The sequence below is a fragment of the Bemisia tabaci genome, chromosome 7 (assembly GCF_918797505.1).
Source record: "Bemisia tabaci chromosome 7, PGI_BMITA_v3".
In the NCBI taxonomy this organism is placed as follows: domain Eukaryota; kingdom Metazoa; phylum Arthropoda; class Insecta; order Hemiptera; family Aleyrodidae; genus Bemisia; species Bemisia tabaci.
In genome coordinates this window covers 1,061,437-1,080,765 of record NC_092799.1, presented here as the reverse complement: position 1 = coordinate 1,080,765, position 19,329 = coordinate 1,061,437, and the positions used below count along the sequence as shown (strand labels likewise).

At 38.3% G+C, this 19,329-nt stretch overlaps 1 protein-coding gene across 2 annotated transcripts in view; it reads right to left on the bottom strand.

Moving 5' to 3' along the window:
- LOC109036753 (sialin) overlaps window positions 1–16,790 on the bottom strand; it is a 68,129-nt gene extending 51,339 nt beyond the window's left edge. Inside the window, exon 1 of one of the 2 annotated variants that reach the window (XM_019051116.2) lies at window positions 16,404–16,790. In XM_019051116.2, the coding sequence (XP_018906661.2) occupies window positions 16,404–16,693 (290 nt within the window). In that variant the 5' untranslated portion in view covers window positions 16,694–16,790. The remainder of the gene's footprint in view (window positions 1–16,403) is intronic. The other variant, XM_019051114.2, reaches the window with a different exon arrangement.
- Window positions 16,791–19,329: the final 2,539 nt, after the last annotated feature.

Sequence of the window (19,329 nt, the reverse complement as noted above, 5' to 3'; positions counted from 1 at the left end):
GGTTTCAGCTCCAGGGAATCCTAGATCATCTTCCGTTCGCTTATGAGCCAAAGACGATATTGCCACGTGAAAAAACTCCCCGTCTTTGCCTGCCTCATGAGCTTCTGGAAATAGCGAAAATTTTATAACACAGTGGCGTGGCGTGAAAAATCGATTATCGATACCTCGGCATTTGAAACTATGGTAAAGAATCGATTACTAAGGTGTTCGCTGCGAACACCCTGATAATCGATCTTTTTTCATAGGTTTAAATGGCATAACAATCGATATATCGCAATTCACGCCACGCCACTGAGTGGCACTGCTGTCCACAGTAAAAACGCCGTAACGCCATTCTAGATTTATTCAGTTCCCTAATGTTTCATTACCAAAATACTAACGAGTATCGATCCCTCTGAATGGACCACTAGACAAGGTACGAAGTTAGGCATTCTGATACATGTGTCTTGACCAAAACTTCACGTGAAAAACGATTTGCTCAACGAAAATTACTGAAATTAACTCCTAACCAAGATATTCAATGTTTTCTCGGCTCGTGAATTCAAACCTCCCGCTCTCGAAAACTCAATGGTCCATGTGAATTAAATCGCACACGACCGTGGCGGTCTCTGCGATAAGAAAATTTGGAAACCTCTATCTTGTTTTTTTGGCTCAGCTGAAGCAAATTGTTAACACTTTGAACAATAAAGGGACAATGCTAAATTGAGGAGCCTGTCGAAACCGTTGGAAAGCGCGATTCGACTCGTGAAGAGTATTGCGTTTCTTGTGACTGGGCAATTCAATTTTTCGTAACTAATGTAAAATAAAAACGTTAATATCTGATTTAGCAATCAAAGATCGAAGGCACGATCTCGATTTGAGCGCCTTCAAATTTTGTGATACTCTACGCTATGTCGCGGAGTTAGTTTAGTTGCCTATCCAAACCAAACCCAATTATGATAACGGATTTAACTACACGCTCTCCCGGTATGGTAAAAAAAAAAAAAAAAAAATTGGTAACAAAAATACCGTTCACTTCGAATAACACTTTGAAAATACCTCTTAACACATGGTCCTTCCATTAGGTATTGAAAATGTCTGTGTTTAGATCAAATATTGACTTCATAACACGTATATTAAAGTTTATAAATCGCGATTTAATTTGGATTTGATGTGCGATGAAGCTCATTCCGTGATTGCCGCGTTATGTCACATATTTATGTTTATTCATTGCTGAGGTAAGCCGGTCAAGGTTTCTCAAACATCAAAAAGTCCATCAACTGAGAGAAGGGAAATGGAAATAAACACTTCCGCGATTGATTTATGAGCGAGAGTAACAATTTCAGTCGTAAAATAGTAAACATTTATGCTAATATCGTCTTGTAAGTAGGCCAATTTTTAGAATCGAATTGGCAAACCTGCTGCAATCGGACTCTCTTAATGAGCAGTAGTAATTAGTAGCCAGGGGATTAGCACAGATCCATGCCGCTATGCCTATATTTAAGTAACTGCGATTGATATCATTTCGAAGTATCGATAAGTGAGGTAAAATATTAAAGACTGGAATGAAGTATAAGAAAAAAAATGGAGAAAGTCCTTTATTGCAGAGAAAAAACTGCTGGTGGATTCTCTGCAAATACTTTTTTTTAAAGGTTGTCAGAATTTGGTTTTTTTTTTCTGCTAGGAGTTTGATTGCATATACAATTAGGGCGTAGAGCCGTCTGTAGATGCTACTTGAATGTAGTTTTTACTTTAAACATTGTTATCAAAATACTTATCTTTTTTTTTTGTCAATATACAGAAAAAATGTTAAAAATATTAAATTCAATTCAGCATTACAGCAACCACACAATATTCATTTAAAAGATATTCTGGAAGCGTCTGTGGTTTCATTGCGACTGCTCCGTATGAAAGGCTTTTTTTGCATTTCGGTATTTTCGGCCTTCTCTCCACTTTCGTTTCTTAAATGGACTACATTTTTCAATTAGGAACTACTATCTCTGGCTGATTTCAAAAACAAATGATGTACCATACGTTTCCCCATGCAGATAGATGCTTCTATGTACGAGCCAGAAATGTTAGTTACTTATTCCGAAGATACGTTTTACTGAGATAAAATTATTTCAAAAAAAAAAAAAATGCGAAATGTAGTTCAAATTTTTAGATGGGTGGGCAAGCTCCCTCCCTCCCTCCGATGGATCTGATTTTTCCCTCTCTATAATTTACTTCTGATCCTATAATACTATTCTAAAATATGAATCAAGTATAAGTACTCGAGTAAACAACATCACTTAAAGAAATATTTCCTGGTAACCGCGCTCCGTGACACGGCATGCTCCGTCTTGAAAGAATCTTAAATGACATAATGACGAGACTAAACGACCATATCCTCACGCTATGAACCAGACCTTGACGACAAAGGCCTATCACCGAGATCAGTGACCACAGTCAATGCAACACGCAACACAAATCTCAACCGTGAGAGAACTTGTGATCTCTTGCACGCGTAATAACCGCCGGCTCATCAAGTTCATCGCTCTATTTCCGTCGCTTGACTATTGCATTGCCATTTAGCCTGGAAAAGTTTACTTCCGGACGATTTATTGAAAACTCAATGAAAAAAAGCGGGAAGCTCTAATGTGTGTATAGTATCCAGTATATCAGCAAGGTTTTTTTAAACGATTATATGTTTCCATGTAGGTTATGTTATATTTAAATTTACATAAATGAGATGCAGTTGTTTTCTGTACATTCAGGGCAATAATCTCTGCAGTAACTGTTATTTCTACCTAAAAAACACCCGAAGAAAGGTAAAAATATGGCCAAATTAAACGAAATCATTCCAGAAAAAAATAAGTAAAAAAAAATACATTTCAAAGAGAAAAAACTTTATGAGAGATCAGAAAAACATAATCCTCCTATTTTGAATTTTAAAATGTCGGCAACTCTCAAATCAAGTTTGTTCTCAATGGGATGTGCTAACTTTAAAGTTATAATGAGAAAATTACACAATAAAAAATAAATATAAAAGAAACTATGGTTATTAATATTTTAAAAAAATTTAAAAAGCACCAGACTAGGTCAACAGTTAAAATGAAATAAAAATAAAAATTCACTAGTCAGCGAAAATTAGGACTGAAAAATAGGACTGTTTCGTAATTTTTGCTGACTAGTGAGTTTTAAATTTTATTTCATTTTAAATGGTTATTAAATTTACAGAACTGAATATAAATTCGTAAATATCGCAAAGAGTATGTGCTTATATAATAAATGCAAGATTAACGTAGGAAGGGTAGATCTAAGCCACTTTTTATGGAAAAAAGCAGACATCCTCCAATTTTGTCAAAATACGATTGAGAAGGGAAAGAAAAAAGGGGGAAATAGGCAATCGAACTTTTTCATTATAAATTCTGAAATATCGCAAAAAATTATGTTCTTAGAAAAGAAATGCGAGATTGTGCTGGAGAAGAGGGAGAGCCTAAGTCGATTCGGGTCCGAAGGCTTAAGTCCATGAAAATCAACTATATAATTAATTCATTTCATCAGTGCTCCATATAATATTATTTTCATGCTGGGCTCAAAGATGTAAGGGGGGGGGGAGCTTCCCATGATAAAAATATGTCATCCTAATGTTCTCATCTTAAAAAATGAGAGAACGAAGAATTGGAAAAAAGCGGGAAAACGGTTTTGTGATGTTACGCTTGGCAGTACAAGTTCAGGTTCAAAATACAGCTCTACCTAATTGAAAGCCCGCAAATCTGAGTACAGTTCCGTTAGGACATGAAAGTTATCGAATTGAGTCGCGAAACGGTCGGTGCTCCGCGACGGCACACAGTGGATCGAGTCAATAGGAGAGGTCGGACGAAATTCGGAAATTTTAAAAGCTTATATAACTCCGTTTGTACAACATTTTGAGGTTCTAAAAGTGGTTTCATTGGTTTCCTCGTGAAATTTTCTCCTGAAAGCACCCCTTGAAATTTAAAATGTGACGAAATAAACATGAAAATTTGCAGTTTTAGTTACAAAGTCCGGGCCCGACCTCTGTAATTGACTGGATCCACTGTGCGGGAGCGGCGTCGGTGGCGTTGGTGCATCATCTCGAATAAATTAGCGGTGGTCACGTCTCCTCACGGCGCACAGTGGATCGAGTTAATTAGACAGGTCGGACATGGAATTTTTGACTAAAACTGCAAATTTTTATGTTCATTTCGTTACATTTTAATCTTTAAGGGGTGGTTCCGGAAGAAAATTTCACGAGAAAACCAATGGTCTCACTTTTAGAACTTCAAAGTTTTGTTTAAACGGAGTTACGAGCGTTTAAAGTTTCCAAATTGTGTCCGACTTCTCCCTATGACTCGATCTACTGTGCGGCGGCGCGGCAGCGAGCTCAGTGACCCACTTCTGGTAGCTGTCACCAAGCTGTCTGCCGGCGCGGCGCCGTCTGGCCCATCCATAATCGCTTAAGCCCAATGAAAACAGAGTTCAGTCCCGCGGTTTTTTTCAAGCACGCCCGAAGAGTAAAGAAGCTATCAGCAGGCCGATTATTGAAATCGATAGACAAAGCTACAGACAAAGCTGTGGATAAAGCTATAGACAATGCTATGGACAAAAAAGACCAAAAAGGGTATGGAGGGATCCTATTGGTGGGAGCGGGTGGTTGCAATTATGCTGGACAAAGGAAGTAGATAATAGGCAAATGAAAGGCAATCCATGAGATACCCTATAGTTTGTCCATCATTTTTCCCCTTAGTCTACAGGAACCACCCATTTCATGAGTAGGATTGCTCCATACTCCATAAGTCTTCTTTGTCTATGACTGTGTCTATCAATTTCAATCGTCAATCTTTTAAGGATAAAGGATAGTGATACCTGTAACCGTCTACGGTTAAGAGGGTCTTTTCACAAAAAAACAAAAAAAAATGGAGCATTGATTAGGGCCCAGAATTGGCCCCTAGGATCCCTTTTCCTGTGGACGGTCACGGACAATTAAAGAGAATAGTAAAAGAAAATCAAAAGGAATTTTTCTTTTGAACATATCTGTGATAAAAGAGAGACATGGAACATTTCAACCCATGCCTTTGACCCCTACGATCCTTGCTCGTGGCCATGGTAAAAGCTCGCTAGCATCTATACGTATCACAGGCGAGGATAACCCGGCGCCTTCAATTCATTGGGCATGCAACGCGCATAGTGCTGGAGCGGCAATAGTTGTATCCAGGCGCCGTTAGCTACGTCGCGTCCGTCCCTTACGCGCAAGAATACGCTTTAACCTACCGCGGTCAAAAATGAAATAACCAAGAGATCAAATTTTGTGCGTGCTCAAGATTAAGATTGGGATGAAAAAGTGTAACCAAGCATGCATAATTTGGTAAAACGTAATGTTTATTGAAAAAACGGATGCATTTCGGGAACTCAGCCCATGTTCAACGTACTAATGGAATTGAATAGGGAATGCACGCGGTCATGTTATGAATTCATCGCTCAACCGTGTCGAAATTCCAAGTAAAAAAACAAGGAAAGTATTGGTAACAAAACCGACACTTAAGAACTCTTATTTAACAAAGATTTTCTCAATCTTTGAACCCAATATTACGTGATTCTTAAATCTTTTAATCCTGTTCGTTATTTAAGCGTTCCTTTTTCCTCGCTGAAATTCTTGTGCTATCGACTCAGTGCTGACACACTTTTGAGCTGATAAATTCAAAAATTTAACACGAAATTTAACCAGATATTTTTATCATAACTGGAAAAGAAAGACTCCCGAATATTCAGGTATCCAGATTGGGTACATGGAGGACTAGATTTTCTGATCTCTCGAAATATTTACGGAAAGAGCGAACTATTGGGAAAATGAATGTATTGACGGGTTTAAATCAAAAGGAGGTATTTTCATTCTGACATGAGCTGAGCTTTACGATCCTTAAGGATACATGCATGACCCGGCTTAAGTTACAATAGATATAGTTACTTTTGATTTAAGTCAGGGCCGGATTTACCTACTTGCCGCCCATGGGCCGCTAGTATTTTTCCGCCCCCTTCTCATTCGTTTTCAAACACCGATGAAACCATCAAATGAACGTGCCAGCGGGGGAGGGGTGCATCAGACGCGTTTACTGGTGTTGAACACATTTTTTGGGAAAGTCCTGTCAACACTACTAGCAAAAGTTCACGGAACTTTGCTCGAAAGTTAAGTTTCGTAAACCTATCTCTGCGTGGACAGGGCCTTCCATTCATAAGAAATGAACGAAAATATTATGAAAGAACAAACATGATTTTAACTTCCGCCGCCGCGTCTCGCAGACCGCACTGTGTTTGACGCAATGCGTGAAGTATTCACGCAGTCTTGTAGGCGCTGTGCGTCTCACGCTGATCGCACTGTGTTTGCCGCAATGCGTGAGGTATTCATGCATTCTTGTAGGCGCTATCCGTTTCACGCTGTCCGCAATGACCGCACTGTGTTTGATGCAATGCGTGAAGTATTCGTGCAGTCTTGTAGGCGCTAATATGTGTTACATGCCGATCGCCGCGCCGAGGGCTTCTCCTTTTCATCTCAAGTCCTCGTCATCATTTCCCTCTAGTAAGTCGCGCCGTTCCGGGCCAAATTGCGTGTTTGGTTTCTCTCTTAACTCGACTAATTAAAGGTGCTGTCTCTTGTATCACTGAAAGACGACAAAAGTAGAAATTACTATACTCTCAGAAAATTAGAGATTTTGTCGCCTTTTCTCGTTTGTAATTTTTGTTTTTCTAAATCCGAATTTTTTTTATACCTACATTTAAAAAAAAAGTTCAAAATTTGCCGCACCCTATAGATTTGCCGCCATGAGCCGCGGCCCATGTGGCCACCCCCTTAATCCGGCCCTGAATGTCCTTTTCATAATAGATGCCGATTCACGATGCCGAAATTTCTTATGTGATTTATATAATTTTTAAGACTAGAATATACAACGCATTAATACTGTATCTGAATTTCCCTCATAGGATAAAGAATATTATCAGACAATTTTTTTTTGTAAAAAAAAAATACAACATGAGAGGCAAGTAGGCAACGAGTGATGTATATAGGCTGCTTTTGATTAAATCCATTTGAATTAGCTCATGAAAACTGGGCACAGATCGGATGAGCACTCAGCCCCCCTCCTCCTCCCGCCTTCGGGCCTCTCTTCACCCCCATTTGCGATTCTGCACATCCAGATGATGCGGCAAACAGAACTTTCTCTCGATCTTCGCATCTTAAAATTTGATTGAGTGCTCGCAGCTTCTGAGATTGGAAATACGGGACATGCGTCCGACGCGCACAGAGGTTCATCGCTGCGAGCTTTCGAGTCTTGCAGAATTTAGGTCGTCGAAAGTAGTCAGGGCTTAAGTAGACACTCTTATCGTATATGTGCTGAGAAAAAACGCCGCATGATCCCTCAGCCGTGGACGAATTTCCTTTAATAAAACACATATTTATTGGAAAAGATGTAAATATTTTTCTTCCAATTTTTCAGCAAATTTTTTTCGCAATTCAATCACAAATATCGAAAAATTTCGAGTGCAAATATGCGTAACTTCCTTTCAAAACACACTTTTGTCAGGGAAAAGTTGGTGCGAACGTTCGTGCGGCGTTTTTCTCGTAGCACAGCAGTATAGGAGATCACGAAGAAAAATAGACTTTGGTTCGTACGGTATCACGCTCGAAGTGTTAGATTCAACGAACCAAAGATTTCGGTCTTTGAAATCCAACCTCGGGTCGAGTATCCGAAGGGCTAGTTAAGCATAAAAAGGCTCGTATTTTTTACCAAAAATCTCGGTGACGCTTTGTAGCAAACTTTTGTGTGACAGTATGGTTCCGTTAATAGAGGGTTTTCTTTCCACGCGAGCAGTTTTTGGATAATCGGTTTGCAACGATTTTAAGTGATCGAAACTATTTTTTTATTTGTTGAGAGAAGAACAGGGGTCACGCTCGAATGAAAACTATTATCGAGATGAATCTATCATCTTTAATTGAAAGATATTGCAAAGGAAGCAAAATAGAATTTTTTTGGTTCTTACAAAAATGCACATGAAATTAATCACACATATGAACTTTAAACTTGGACTTTATGGATATTCAGGCAAAAGAGAACTGTTGTCCTTAATTTTTTACAGTTTATACAGTCTGAGGGAAAAACTTGAAATGATTCATGTCTCAATTCTTTCGAAAAATATTTCACGCAAGTCTCCCACTCATAATACCTTTCAATAATGTATTATTTTCTTTTGTCTGATAACTAGTTTACCAAAATAATCGGTTCGCCATGCTTTTCGCCCAACATCAATCTTGAAAAAGTATTCGTGTTAAATAGCTATGTATGTATATTTAAAACGGACCTAATATGAAGTTCTCTTGACCTTCTACCATAGTCCAAGATCCATCCGTTTACAAATGGGTGTGCCGGATTTAGAGAAGCTGATTCTCTCAAGCTAAACGGACTGGTCCAGCAGCAAATCAGTAGGATCACACTGGCAGGCCTGACGAGAGGCAGACCTCACGTCTAATCGTCTGCCCCACCCTGACTTCTGTCGAGTTAATAGTGGCTTTGTGGTTAGGCACTACAAGATTTACTATTAAGATCACTTTCAGTAAGGTGTTCTTACATTGCAGTTAAAGACTGATGCACAAAAATTATGCACAATCAAAGACCAAGTACTCAAATATTTTTCTGTTTCTCAACTTTGTGAAAAATAAAATCAGGATAAAACTAGTGGCAATACTTGAAATGATAATTCTGAGAAAATTTTCGGGATATTAACTTTCAATTTTCCTGTAGAACTATGGATTATCTTGTACTCTTTACACGTGGTCCATAGTGAACAGTAGGGACTTTGAAATATGTTATCGGATCTGTGAAAAGGGACCTTATATTCCGGGACAAAATCCTAAACTTTTTGCAAACACACTAAACACATTTTTCTACAGTCTACAAGTGACAAACCTTTGACATTGGAGGACTAATGTCTCCTTCAATTTTTCAGACTTTAAGGTCAAACTTGCTCAAGAGTTTCCATGTTTTCTTCCTTCATGCATTTGTAAAAAGTTAGGGAAAATTTTCCCCGAGAATTAAAGTCCTTTTCCACAGATCCTATCACGTACAGTTTTCTTTAACATCCTCAAAGAACATCCTAATCTCAAGTGGGTTAGACTTGCTGTTATTGGGTCTTTTAATGATGCCATTGTAAAACGATACTGACTTCGTTCACGTCTCTTGAAGTATTAGTCACCCATTAAGTTGGAAATGTATCCAACGTGCGTTACAACTTACTGTCCATACGACTCGTGTGCCTGCCACTATCAGTTTGTGATTACTTACTCAGGCTCTAAAAGAGCACCCACTTCAAATTCAAAAAGTAGAACTCTGTATTGAAAAAAGGGTTGTCTATACGGAAAAGTCGCGGTGTTATTTCACTTGGGAGTGACTTGACAATGTTATATAGAGAAGCTCCCAAAAGTGAAAGGACAGTCTTTGATTATCCTACCATTAAATGGACGTACCTATTTCTGCCAAACGGAACTACGTGCATTGAGACACGAGCCCTGAGACCCATAAGAATATGTGCATAACACGGCTCACGTCATAATGCACATAGTTCCGTTTGGCAGAAAAGCGTCCAAATAAACATTGAAAACCAAATCTATCGACTTCGGAATCGGGTTTGGATACCGCAAAATAGGTTTTTTTCTGGATGTCGTACAGCGCACGGTTTAAATTGGAAAGAAAGGGGTTTGACGAATATTGAAGGACACCTGAGTAAATGTTTGTGAACCATCACAGCAGAGTGATGCAGTCTATGAGCATTCTAGCATACCTAGGAAAATATTCAACCTTCACGGTGACGATTGTCGGGAATCGGCAACGCAATTTTTCATCTATTTAAGCCCACTGCAAAAGATCGAATTTAAGTGAGGCATCTTGCTTCGATAGATATCGATTATTTTACTTGCATTTAAACTGATGAAACCCGGCGTTGTCAACTTTGTGGAAATCGCCGAAAAAGTTTTGTCGTTCTAAAGGAGATTTTAAACTCCAAACCATCTTCTTAAACGACACCTAAGTTGCACGTTGAATTGTGTCGATAAGAATTTATTACAGCTCCCCATTTGGTATTTTTGGAATGGTTAAAATCATTTAGAGAGCCCCCCTTTTTGTGGGCAATGATTTTGTCCTCTCCAAAACGTATTTGACCCACCTTGCCTCTCTTTGAAACACTCTACAATTATCATTGAAATAGAGTCCTAAAATTGTGATTATTTCCGACTGCATGTTAGAGTTAAAAATAACGTAAGTTCACACGTTCCAGAGATGAAACGCAATTTTGTTTACTTTACTCGGCTTGAATTTAACTGCGGCTCACCGCGTCGCAAAACCAACAATTCTGTTGTCAAACTTCACAATTTTTTCGATGAATTGAACTCCATTTTTTCATATTCGTCCGCGGCTGCAAAAGGCATGGAGTAATATCCTCACACAGGTTGAATTTCAATGTTTGACTTATCATCACCCTCCGTGCAGGTGCTAAAGTTCCTTCCTAAATTTATCATTGTGTACTTCCGGACTTGATAAACACAACTCTATAGATAGTGCGAAACCACGTATCTCCATTTTGCTACGTTGTAGACTTCCCCTCATATTTTATTTTTTCTTTCGAAAGCTAGTCAACGTAATCTCCTAAGATTCCTTAATTTTTCCTCTAATTTTTCTGTTAGCAAAATATTTTGTGTTAATATCAAGGTACTTATGAAGTTGGCTTAATTTTCTTGGAAAAAATAGAATAACACGAGCGGAAATCGTTAAAAGCCGCAATGATGATACGCGGTTTTTCACTTTGACCATCGATATTGAGTATCAATGTAGTTCCTGGACCTTTCGGGACACATTATAACACCTGCTAACGTGAAATTACCCTGACTATGTGATTTTTTCAGAAACTCCTAATTCTCTTTTAATGTTAATAAGAACCCATTGTTGCAATTCAACTCTGCTGGGTGATCCTTCAACCCTGGTAAAAGTGAATCAACCTGACGTCAGGCTATGTTTCATGAACTACCCAGAGTCAGACTGATTCAGGCTGATGTCAGACTGATTCAGGCTGATGTCAGACTGATTCAGGCTGATGTCAGACTGATTCAGGCTGATGTCAGACTGATTCAGACTGATGTCAGACTGATTCAGACTGATGTCAGACTGATTCAGGCTGATGTCAGACTGATTCAGACTGATGTCAGACTGATTCAGGCTGATGTCAGACTGATTCAGGCTGATGTCAGACTGATTCAGACTGATGTCAGACTGATTCAGACTGATGTCAGACTGATTCAGGCTGATGTCAGACTGATTCAGACTGATGTCAGACTGATTCAGACTGATGTCAGACTGATTCAGACTGATGTCAGACTGATTCAGGCTGATGTCAGACTGATTCAGACTGATGTCAGACTGATTCAGACTGATGTCAGACTGATTCAGACTGATGTCAGACTGATTCAGACTGATGTCAGACTGACTCAGGCTGATGTCAGACTGATTCAGGCTGATGCCAGCCTGATGACAACCTGAATCAGTCAGACTGAGAGTAATGAAACATGGCCTGACGTCAGGCTCACTCACTTTTCCTAAGGGCATAGAATAATTTTTTACAAAGATAAGTTGTCTTCAGTAAGTCTTGTTAGTTTATGCGCACTACAATTTTTTGTTATTAAACCGCTTCATTCGTGCTCTCTTTGTTTTTCCAACACAAAACAACAAAGATAAAATCCGATCCTAGGGGTCTTAAAGAAACAATTGTCTATACCATCATAAATGGGCTATGTTCAGCAGAAAGGAACCAAGTATATCACATCATCTTTTGCCAAATTTAACTGAATAATTTAATTTTTTACAAGTAAACATTTGTGCGGAAACTTTGAAAATTTTAAGGAATTTACTGCATACTATGCAGCAGAAAATTCTTTGAAATCTGCACAAAAATCCACACAACGTTTTCATGTACAAAATTAAATTTCCTAGTTAAATTGGCAATAGCTGATGTTGCTTGGTTCCTTTCTGCTGAAAGCGGTCCAAATATGCTCCATTGCTCCATCATCGTGCAACTACGCTGCGTATTCTGCAGCACATGAATGTTGCGGAAGAATTCGTCAGAAATGCATGCATATAAGCAACTATTCCGGAGCAAAAATATCTACGAGAAAAAAATCGCTTAAAGTTGAGCATCTATTTTACCACAAAATTCAAGCAAAGCGCTGGATTTTTATGATGTTACCTGAACCTGAATGGAAGAGACACTTTTACGTGATAAAATGTGTGGAGCATCTGGTTATCGTCTTAAAGTACGCGAGGAAACGGATAAAAAACTCAGAGCGACATACCTAGATGACCTCTCTACAAATCAAGATATCCTATTTTTTCAGCGTCTCGAGTTACGAAGGACGATAATTTTTTTAGGTCAGCCGCGGGATACTATATCCCTCGCTAAATATTTCTCCGGTTCTTAACACACAGTTATCGATACCTACCGAGAAATATGAAATAGTTCAATTTTTTTATACAAGAAATTGTTCTTTTTTTGCTTTGTTGATATTTATATCTTATCCACGTCTTATGATTACAAAAAATGTTTGTAACCGTTTTGAGGTTGATTGACTGTTGGTTTTAGTATCATGAGTCTTATTTTTTTTAAGTATTTAAAATTTAAATGAATGCGTATTTATTTTCAAAAATAATTTTATTATGTCTTGGGGAATCTATTGGATGATTGGGATGTATAAATATTTTGTTTTAACCGAGGAAAAGGAACTGTAAAAAGGAACGACATAGATTTCATGTCATTATAACCGTGAATTCATAATATGAGACCAGGCGAGTACATCCTTAACGAGTACAACAGAATTTTACTTAAACCTGCCGTATCTGCAATGTTGATTTGAACTTCATTTTGCAGTAAGGTAATACTGTATGTCCGGTTATTTTGGAAACCGTGTATGCACTATTAGTATCCCTGCTTTGTAGGAAGGTATGCTTTCACAGGTGAGTCAGAAATAATAGTTCCTTATTCCACAACGTAGTACAATTAGTAATGGCTCTCAATAGTAATTCAGTGCCTTTATAGGTCAACGGCCTTCGATACATCGACGTGTTCGTCGGTCAAAAGCAATCGGATATTTTGATTGACCTGTAATGTCTTGAATTTTGTCTCTTTTTTTTTAAACGAATACATTATGATTTAAGTGAGGTGTGCTTCTGCTATATTTTGACTTAGACAAAATCTTCAAATCGTCGAAGTCGTTTAACGCGCTGTCACTGAAAGATTTAGAATTCACCGGGACCATAATGCTCAATCGACGCCTGCTTATGACACGATCCCGGCAATAGACTATATGCAACCATCACGAAACTCAATCCATAGATAGAGGTGTGATAAATTTGACGGTATGCACCGATCGTGGGCTGCATAACACTTGCGACTCGACTCCTATCCATTCCAGTCAAATATCGAAATGCAATCCTTTGAAATTCGATATCTTACACGATTCAAATACGGACCAAACCGAGTTCATTTCCTCTCCGTAGAGAACCATCGGCAATACGTCGCTCCCCGAACGTAAGATCGTAACTCAATTCCAAGGTTGCAAAATTGACTTATAAAAATTCAATATTCCACGAGAATGTACTTGTGCAATTTTTGTCGAAAATTCGTCCGATTTTCGCCAGGATCTGAGTAAAATCAGTGAAATTTTCAGTTAGAAATTCTTGAAATGGACGTATTTCTGTCAAACGGAACTATGTGAATTAAGATATGAGCCCTGAGACCCATAATAATATATGCATAACAGGGCTCACGCCATAATGCACATACTTTCCGTTAGACAGAAATACGTCCAAATGCTTCTCGTAAAGGTGTACTAAGGCGGAAACTCGTCTACATTGGATTGTAGTTACGTTTTTTCGAGAAGGATATTACGATTTGACCGATTGGCATACGAGATTGCAGTAGAGCACGGCTCAAATGTGGATTGGATAACACCCGCGACTCGGGATCGTGGCGTGCTGTGCGATACATCCATTGATCTGCTCCTCAAATTAATGAAAAAGAATCGATAAAAAGGATGGACGCCCTAATAATCGATTCTTAAACATAGCTTTAAATGGGGAATTATCGATAATCGATCTCAACACCCGCGAATGAGACACCTTCCAGCCGTTTACTTTCACTCTCGGATTCTATAAACTGGGCGTTGTTCGTTGAACCCGCTCCGGCCGAGCTTTGACAGCGTAACAGCCCGCGAACCAGCCTGAGGGGGCCGGGGAAGGGGGGTCCAGGAGGGGAGGGGGAGGACTAAAACACCTGTCTTTCGCCAAAAAAGAAGTTCACGCTAAACGCGCGTTGTGTAGGGAAATTAACGCAAACCATTGGCCATAGCTTTCGAGGTTATCGCTTTATGAATACCTGGGACACTAGCACCTTCCTGACGGGTCATAACGAGTGTTAATTAGATAAAATGTCAAAGTAAATTTTATTGCTTTTGAGATATTTTTCTTCAAACGGCATTTAAGTGTAACATACTGCACGCTTTTCAGTATTTTAGCCACCTCTCTTTCCACCTTGTGACACTGTTAACCTAGCAACGGATATATCCATGGCCCAAGTGCGAAACCATTTATATCCGTTCCCGACGTTGCAGACTCCCTGTTATATTTCATGGTTTTTGTGAGCAAAAACCTTAATGTTCCATATGAATTTTTTTCCTCCGAAGGAGCGCCGATAATTTCAAAATTGAGATATTCCCAACGCGCGTTCCTCACGGTCTTTGACAAATATTTTCGCTTCAAAGAGATGGCGACACCTGAAAATGTGGATCTTAAACGGTCTGATGACGATTTGAAGTTTGCAGATAAAGAAAATTAGTAGCCATAAAAAGCCACGCAGTCTTTTAATTTCACGCTTCGAGGTTCAAAGTCGTCAACCCAGGATACGACTTGAGAGTACCTCTTCTATTATCACAAAAATGCAACGGATCACCCTCGACCTATTAGAGATTGTTTACTCTTGAAAAGTCAAATTCCATTTTTTCTATTTCATCAAGCAGAAATGGATTGTATTTTGCAGAAAGGAACCAAGGGCATTCCGATGCTGCTAAGATTGCGCAACGTACGTTCTTTGCATAAATTACTGGAATTTTGCACAAAAATCAAAGTGACCGAGGAAATTTTCGTCCTGAATTTGTAGTTTATTTGGATCATTGATAAGACCTGTTTAGGTGATTAGTGTTTATAGTTGCGAGGTAAACTCATTTGCACAATCTTAGCGACATTGGAATGCGCTTGGTTCTTTTTTACAAAGTGCAATCCAAATAGCTCTCTTAGTCTTTGAACATAAGGACAAGTATCTCCTTCAATTTGTGTGATTTTACGGTCACGCTTGTGCCATTTCCAACATTTCTTCCTGTATGCATTTGCAAAATGCTCATGAAAATGTTCTCATGGAAGGTAAGGTTCCTTTTCATAGATCCATGCAATCACAGATATTGATGTTAAAAAATGTAAAAAAAAAAAAATGTGTATCTCCATTGCGACTTTCTAAAATCTAGTGTTTATGATTTATTATTTTTTTATTTTCTTTTAAAACTAACGAGACCATTTTTGAGACTTTTTGTGATATTTTTGAACGATTGAACATAGTTTACAGAAAAAAATTAAAAAGAACTATATGCGTTGGTTTTCTTTTTAGAAAATCAAACATGAGTGCAGATTTGCAACTTCGTCAATTGGAGGCACGCATTTTTTCGACTTTCAACATCAATCTTCTTCCAAGCACTGTGACAATCCGAACTTTCTTCAGAAAATCCGGATCGGGACTTACCCTATGTAAAGAAATGCGAATCTGCAATGCGACATTCTAAAAGCTCCGTATAGCTATTTATTTTTTTTATTTTCTTTGAACTAACGAAATCCTTCTTGAAACTTTCTGTGATATTTCGAACGGATCGAACAAAATTTACAAATAAATTTAAGAAAAATTGGACAAAGTTCGTCATGAGGGAACCAACCCACATTAAGTTGAAACTGAGAAAAAGAGGTTTGAAGTTTTATTCCTGCAAAAAGCTCAATGTAAAAAATAAACTTCAACCCCTCTTTTCAAATTTTTGTTTTTGTTTTTAGACTTTCAGTTTTTGCCAGGAGAAAATGTACGACCGGTAAAACTAAAAAACATTCATAACTCAATTTTTTCGGAAATGTGGGTGGGTCCCTTTCTGATAAACTCGGCCCAATTGTACTTAGGTTGTTTTATTTTAAAAACTCAGATACGAGCGGAGATTCGCAAATTGGGAGTACGTATTGTTTCGACTTTCACCATGAATCTTCCTCTAAGTACTCAGACAATCTTAAAAAATTCGGAGCGGGACTTACCCGAGGAGCGGGGGTTTGGGTAGGTCAGTCTTGGTGTTGCACTCCATGGTGGGCGGGGTGGGATAATCCGGGGGTTCGGAACGGGGGGGTCCCACTGGAGAAGCGCGGGAACGGATCACAAACACGGCACAAGTTCCAAGTTCCAAGTTCCGCGCACGGGCCGAAAGTTGGGACGACCGGACGACGACGGTCCACTGAACCACGACTAAGCGCCAAGTCGGCCGGCTTCTACCTCGCCGGGCGGCGCGGCGTTCCCTCTCCCGACCGTCGCGCCGTGTTGCCGATTCCATCCATAATTCGATGTATCCACGTGTTTTTTACGGTAAAGCGTGGCGTGTGGTGAATATCGTATTTTGATACTGCGATATTTTTGGACGATTTTGATTAAATTTAATTTAGTAGATTTTTTAGCAACACCATTATTAATCATATTTTTTTTTTTTATGTAGCCAAGGTGTTGGATTTGCATCCTCCATACTAGCACATAAATTGTTTATTTTATTTAAATTTATTTTGTTTTATTTTATTTTGATTAATAAAATAAATAATTGTATGTGCCAATAAGGAGTACCGTATTGATTATCCAGATTTTTGGATTTAGCCAAGGTGTTGGATTTGGATACTCCTTACTAGCACATAAATTGTTTATTTTATTTAAATTTTATGCGTTTTATTTTATTTTGGTGAGTATAATAAACAATTTTATGTGCTAATAAGGAGTAACTCCTCATCAATGATCCGATCAAACACCTTGGCTAAATCCAAAAATCTATCATTTTTATTATTGAAAAGTTGAAAGGTATATTTTTGTTGGAAATTTTCAAAATAGCTAATGTCTTTTTTAAGAGAAAAGGATGGAATAAAATGAAAAGGAAAATGTAAAAAAAAAAAAAAAAAATTCTACGTCCAAAAGTTAGTAAAAGACCAAACGTGTCAGAGCTCAAATGCGGCAAAAAAAGAGAGAAAAAGTTAAGTTCAAATCGGTTTGAAAGGATGGAACGGTCTTAGTAAAGAATGAAATTAAATAAAAAAAAAGTAAAACAATTATTCGTCTGAAAGTCGACAAAATACAACAAATGTTAGAGCCCGAACCCAATATAAAAAAGAAGAAGAAAAAAGTTAAATTCAAAATCAGTCAAATATGTTAAATATGTGTTGACTGAAAAAATCAGGGATGGTTTTAGTGGCCCTCTCCCTTAAATTTCACTCGTCACCGGCCGTGCGCGATTTACCGCTAAATAATTCGGGGAGCAGTTACTGGTAAAATTGGGTGGGTCATTTTACTGTCGAATAAAATAAAAATACCTAGTTCGTAGACCATACGTAAAAAATGAAAATATAGAAAATCCATCTTTGCCTTACTGCTCTCGTATCGGTTATTAGAGTTTAAAGTTTTTTCCGTAGACGGTCACGTAAATCAAATGAGCATTATAAAATACAAGAAGGAAGTGGTCAAGAGTGTAAGTATAAATATACACAGTCAGCTGATCACCGGCAAGATATCCCACTGACTAGTATCGCGACGCGTCGCCGGCGATAATACGTGAATGTAACGTCAATTTTTTTAGCTTCGGTTTTTATTTTTATTTTCGTTCTTAGTTTTAAGCACCTGATGATGACTTCTACAGAAGTTGAAATGGCCATTGTGTAAGAGTGACAACCGAGGAAAAATTCATCGGGCGAAAAAGAAAGTAAGTGTCAATCACGTAGTTCCCGATTAAGAAACAAAGGATTAGTAAAAATATACTGTTCTGTCCGACTAATTTTTTCAAAGTTTCTAGATGGAGTTACAATTTACTGAGGTTTGAGCCGAAAAGTTGATTTAAAGGGGTATTAAGAAAAAAGAGGGAAAAAACGGACCATTTTTTATCGCTATGTTGAGTGCAGGCAAATAGCCATGAACGTTCGGTCTCCTTCCAACCAATCGCACTGATTCAAAGGACTGTATTTTGTTCGCACCTTCTCAGAGTTAGAGCAGCGTAATATAGTGAATTGAGTGTGCACCGTGGTATAGGCGCAATGCATGAAGTATCCTGCAGACTTGTAAGGCGCTGCACGATGCGCCGCTCGCACCGTGCTGTACGCGCAATGCATGAAGTATCCTGCGGTCTTGTACGGCGCTACTATGCTTTCCACTCCGGCCGCACTGTGTTTGATGCGATTATTCAAACTTGCGGCATCAGCGGTTTTCAACTTATGATTTTGGAGATTTTGTAAATTTTGGAATTATTGTCATTTCAAATGATAAAACATTACACAAAACCCGAATAACTTTCCTCTCTTCATTTGCATAATTTTATAGGTAACCCCCATGGAATTATAGGGAGCCCACCTGATTGGCCATTGGTGTAATTTCGGGTCATCGATGACAATTCAGTTTGTAATACAAATATATTGAAAGTCCATATAAATATTTGAAAGAATGTTGAAATTAAGAGATAGACGAAATCAATTTAGTCGTTGAAATAAGGGAAGAAGAGCTAATTATACTTTAATCACGCTCTTTTGAATGTTTTTACTACCACTACCACTGTTCAAGAGAGAACGTCTCTACACTCTGTTCGTTTTGCGTTGATCGTGACTTGTGAGACGATGAGTGAGACGATTTCCAAGTCCCCTTCAAAATTGAATGATGCAACTTACCATGCTTTCGCGTCATTACACAGGCTGAAAAATTATCTCAGAGCTTATTCGAGTAGGCTACTTAGGCTAGCTACATAGATTTAAGTATTTACCTCCGGAATTGATAGAGCTTAATTGATTCCGATAATTTTTTCGGTGGGATTATTTTTTTTTTTTCATTCTTCTTTTTTTCTGACCTCTTGGTCTTCATGTTAGAAGTATTGAGTAGAAATTGTTCACCAAGTGAGAGAACACTGAGATGAAAATGGTCCATTCCGAAACTAAGAATGAAATGCAGAGCAAA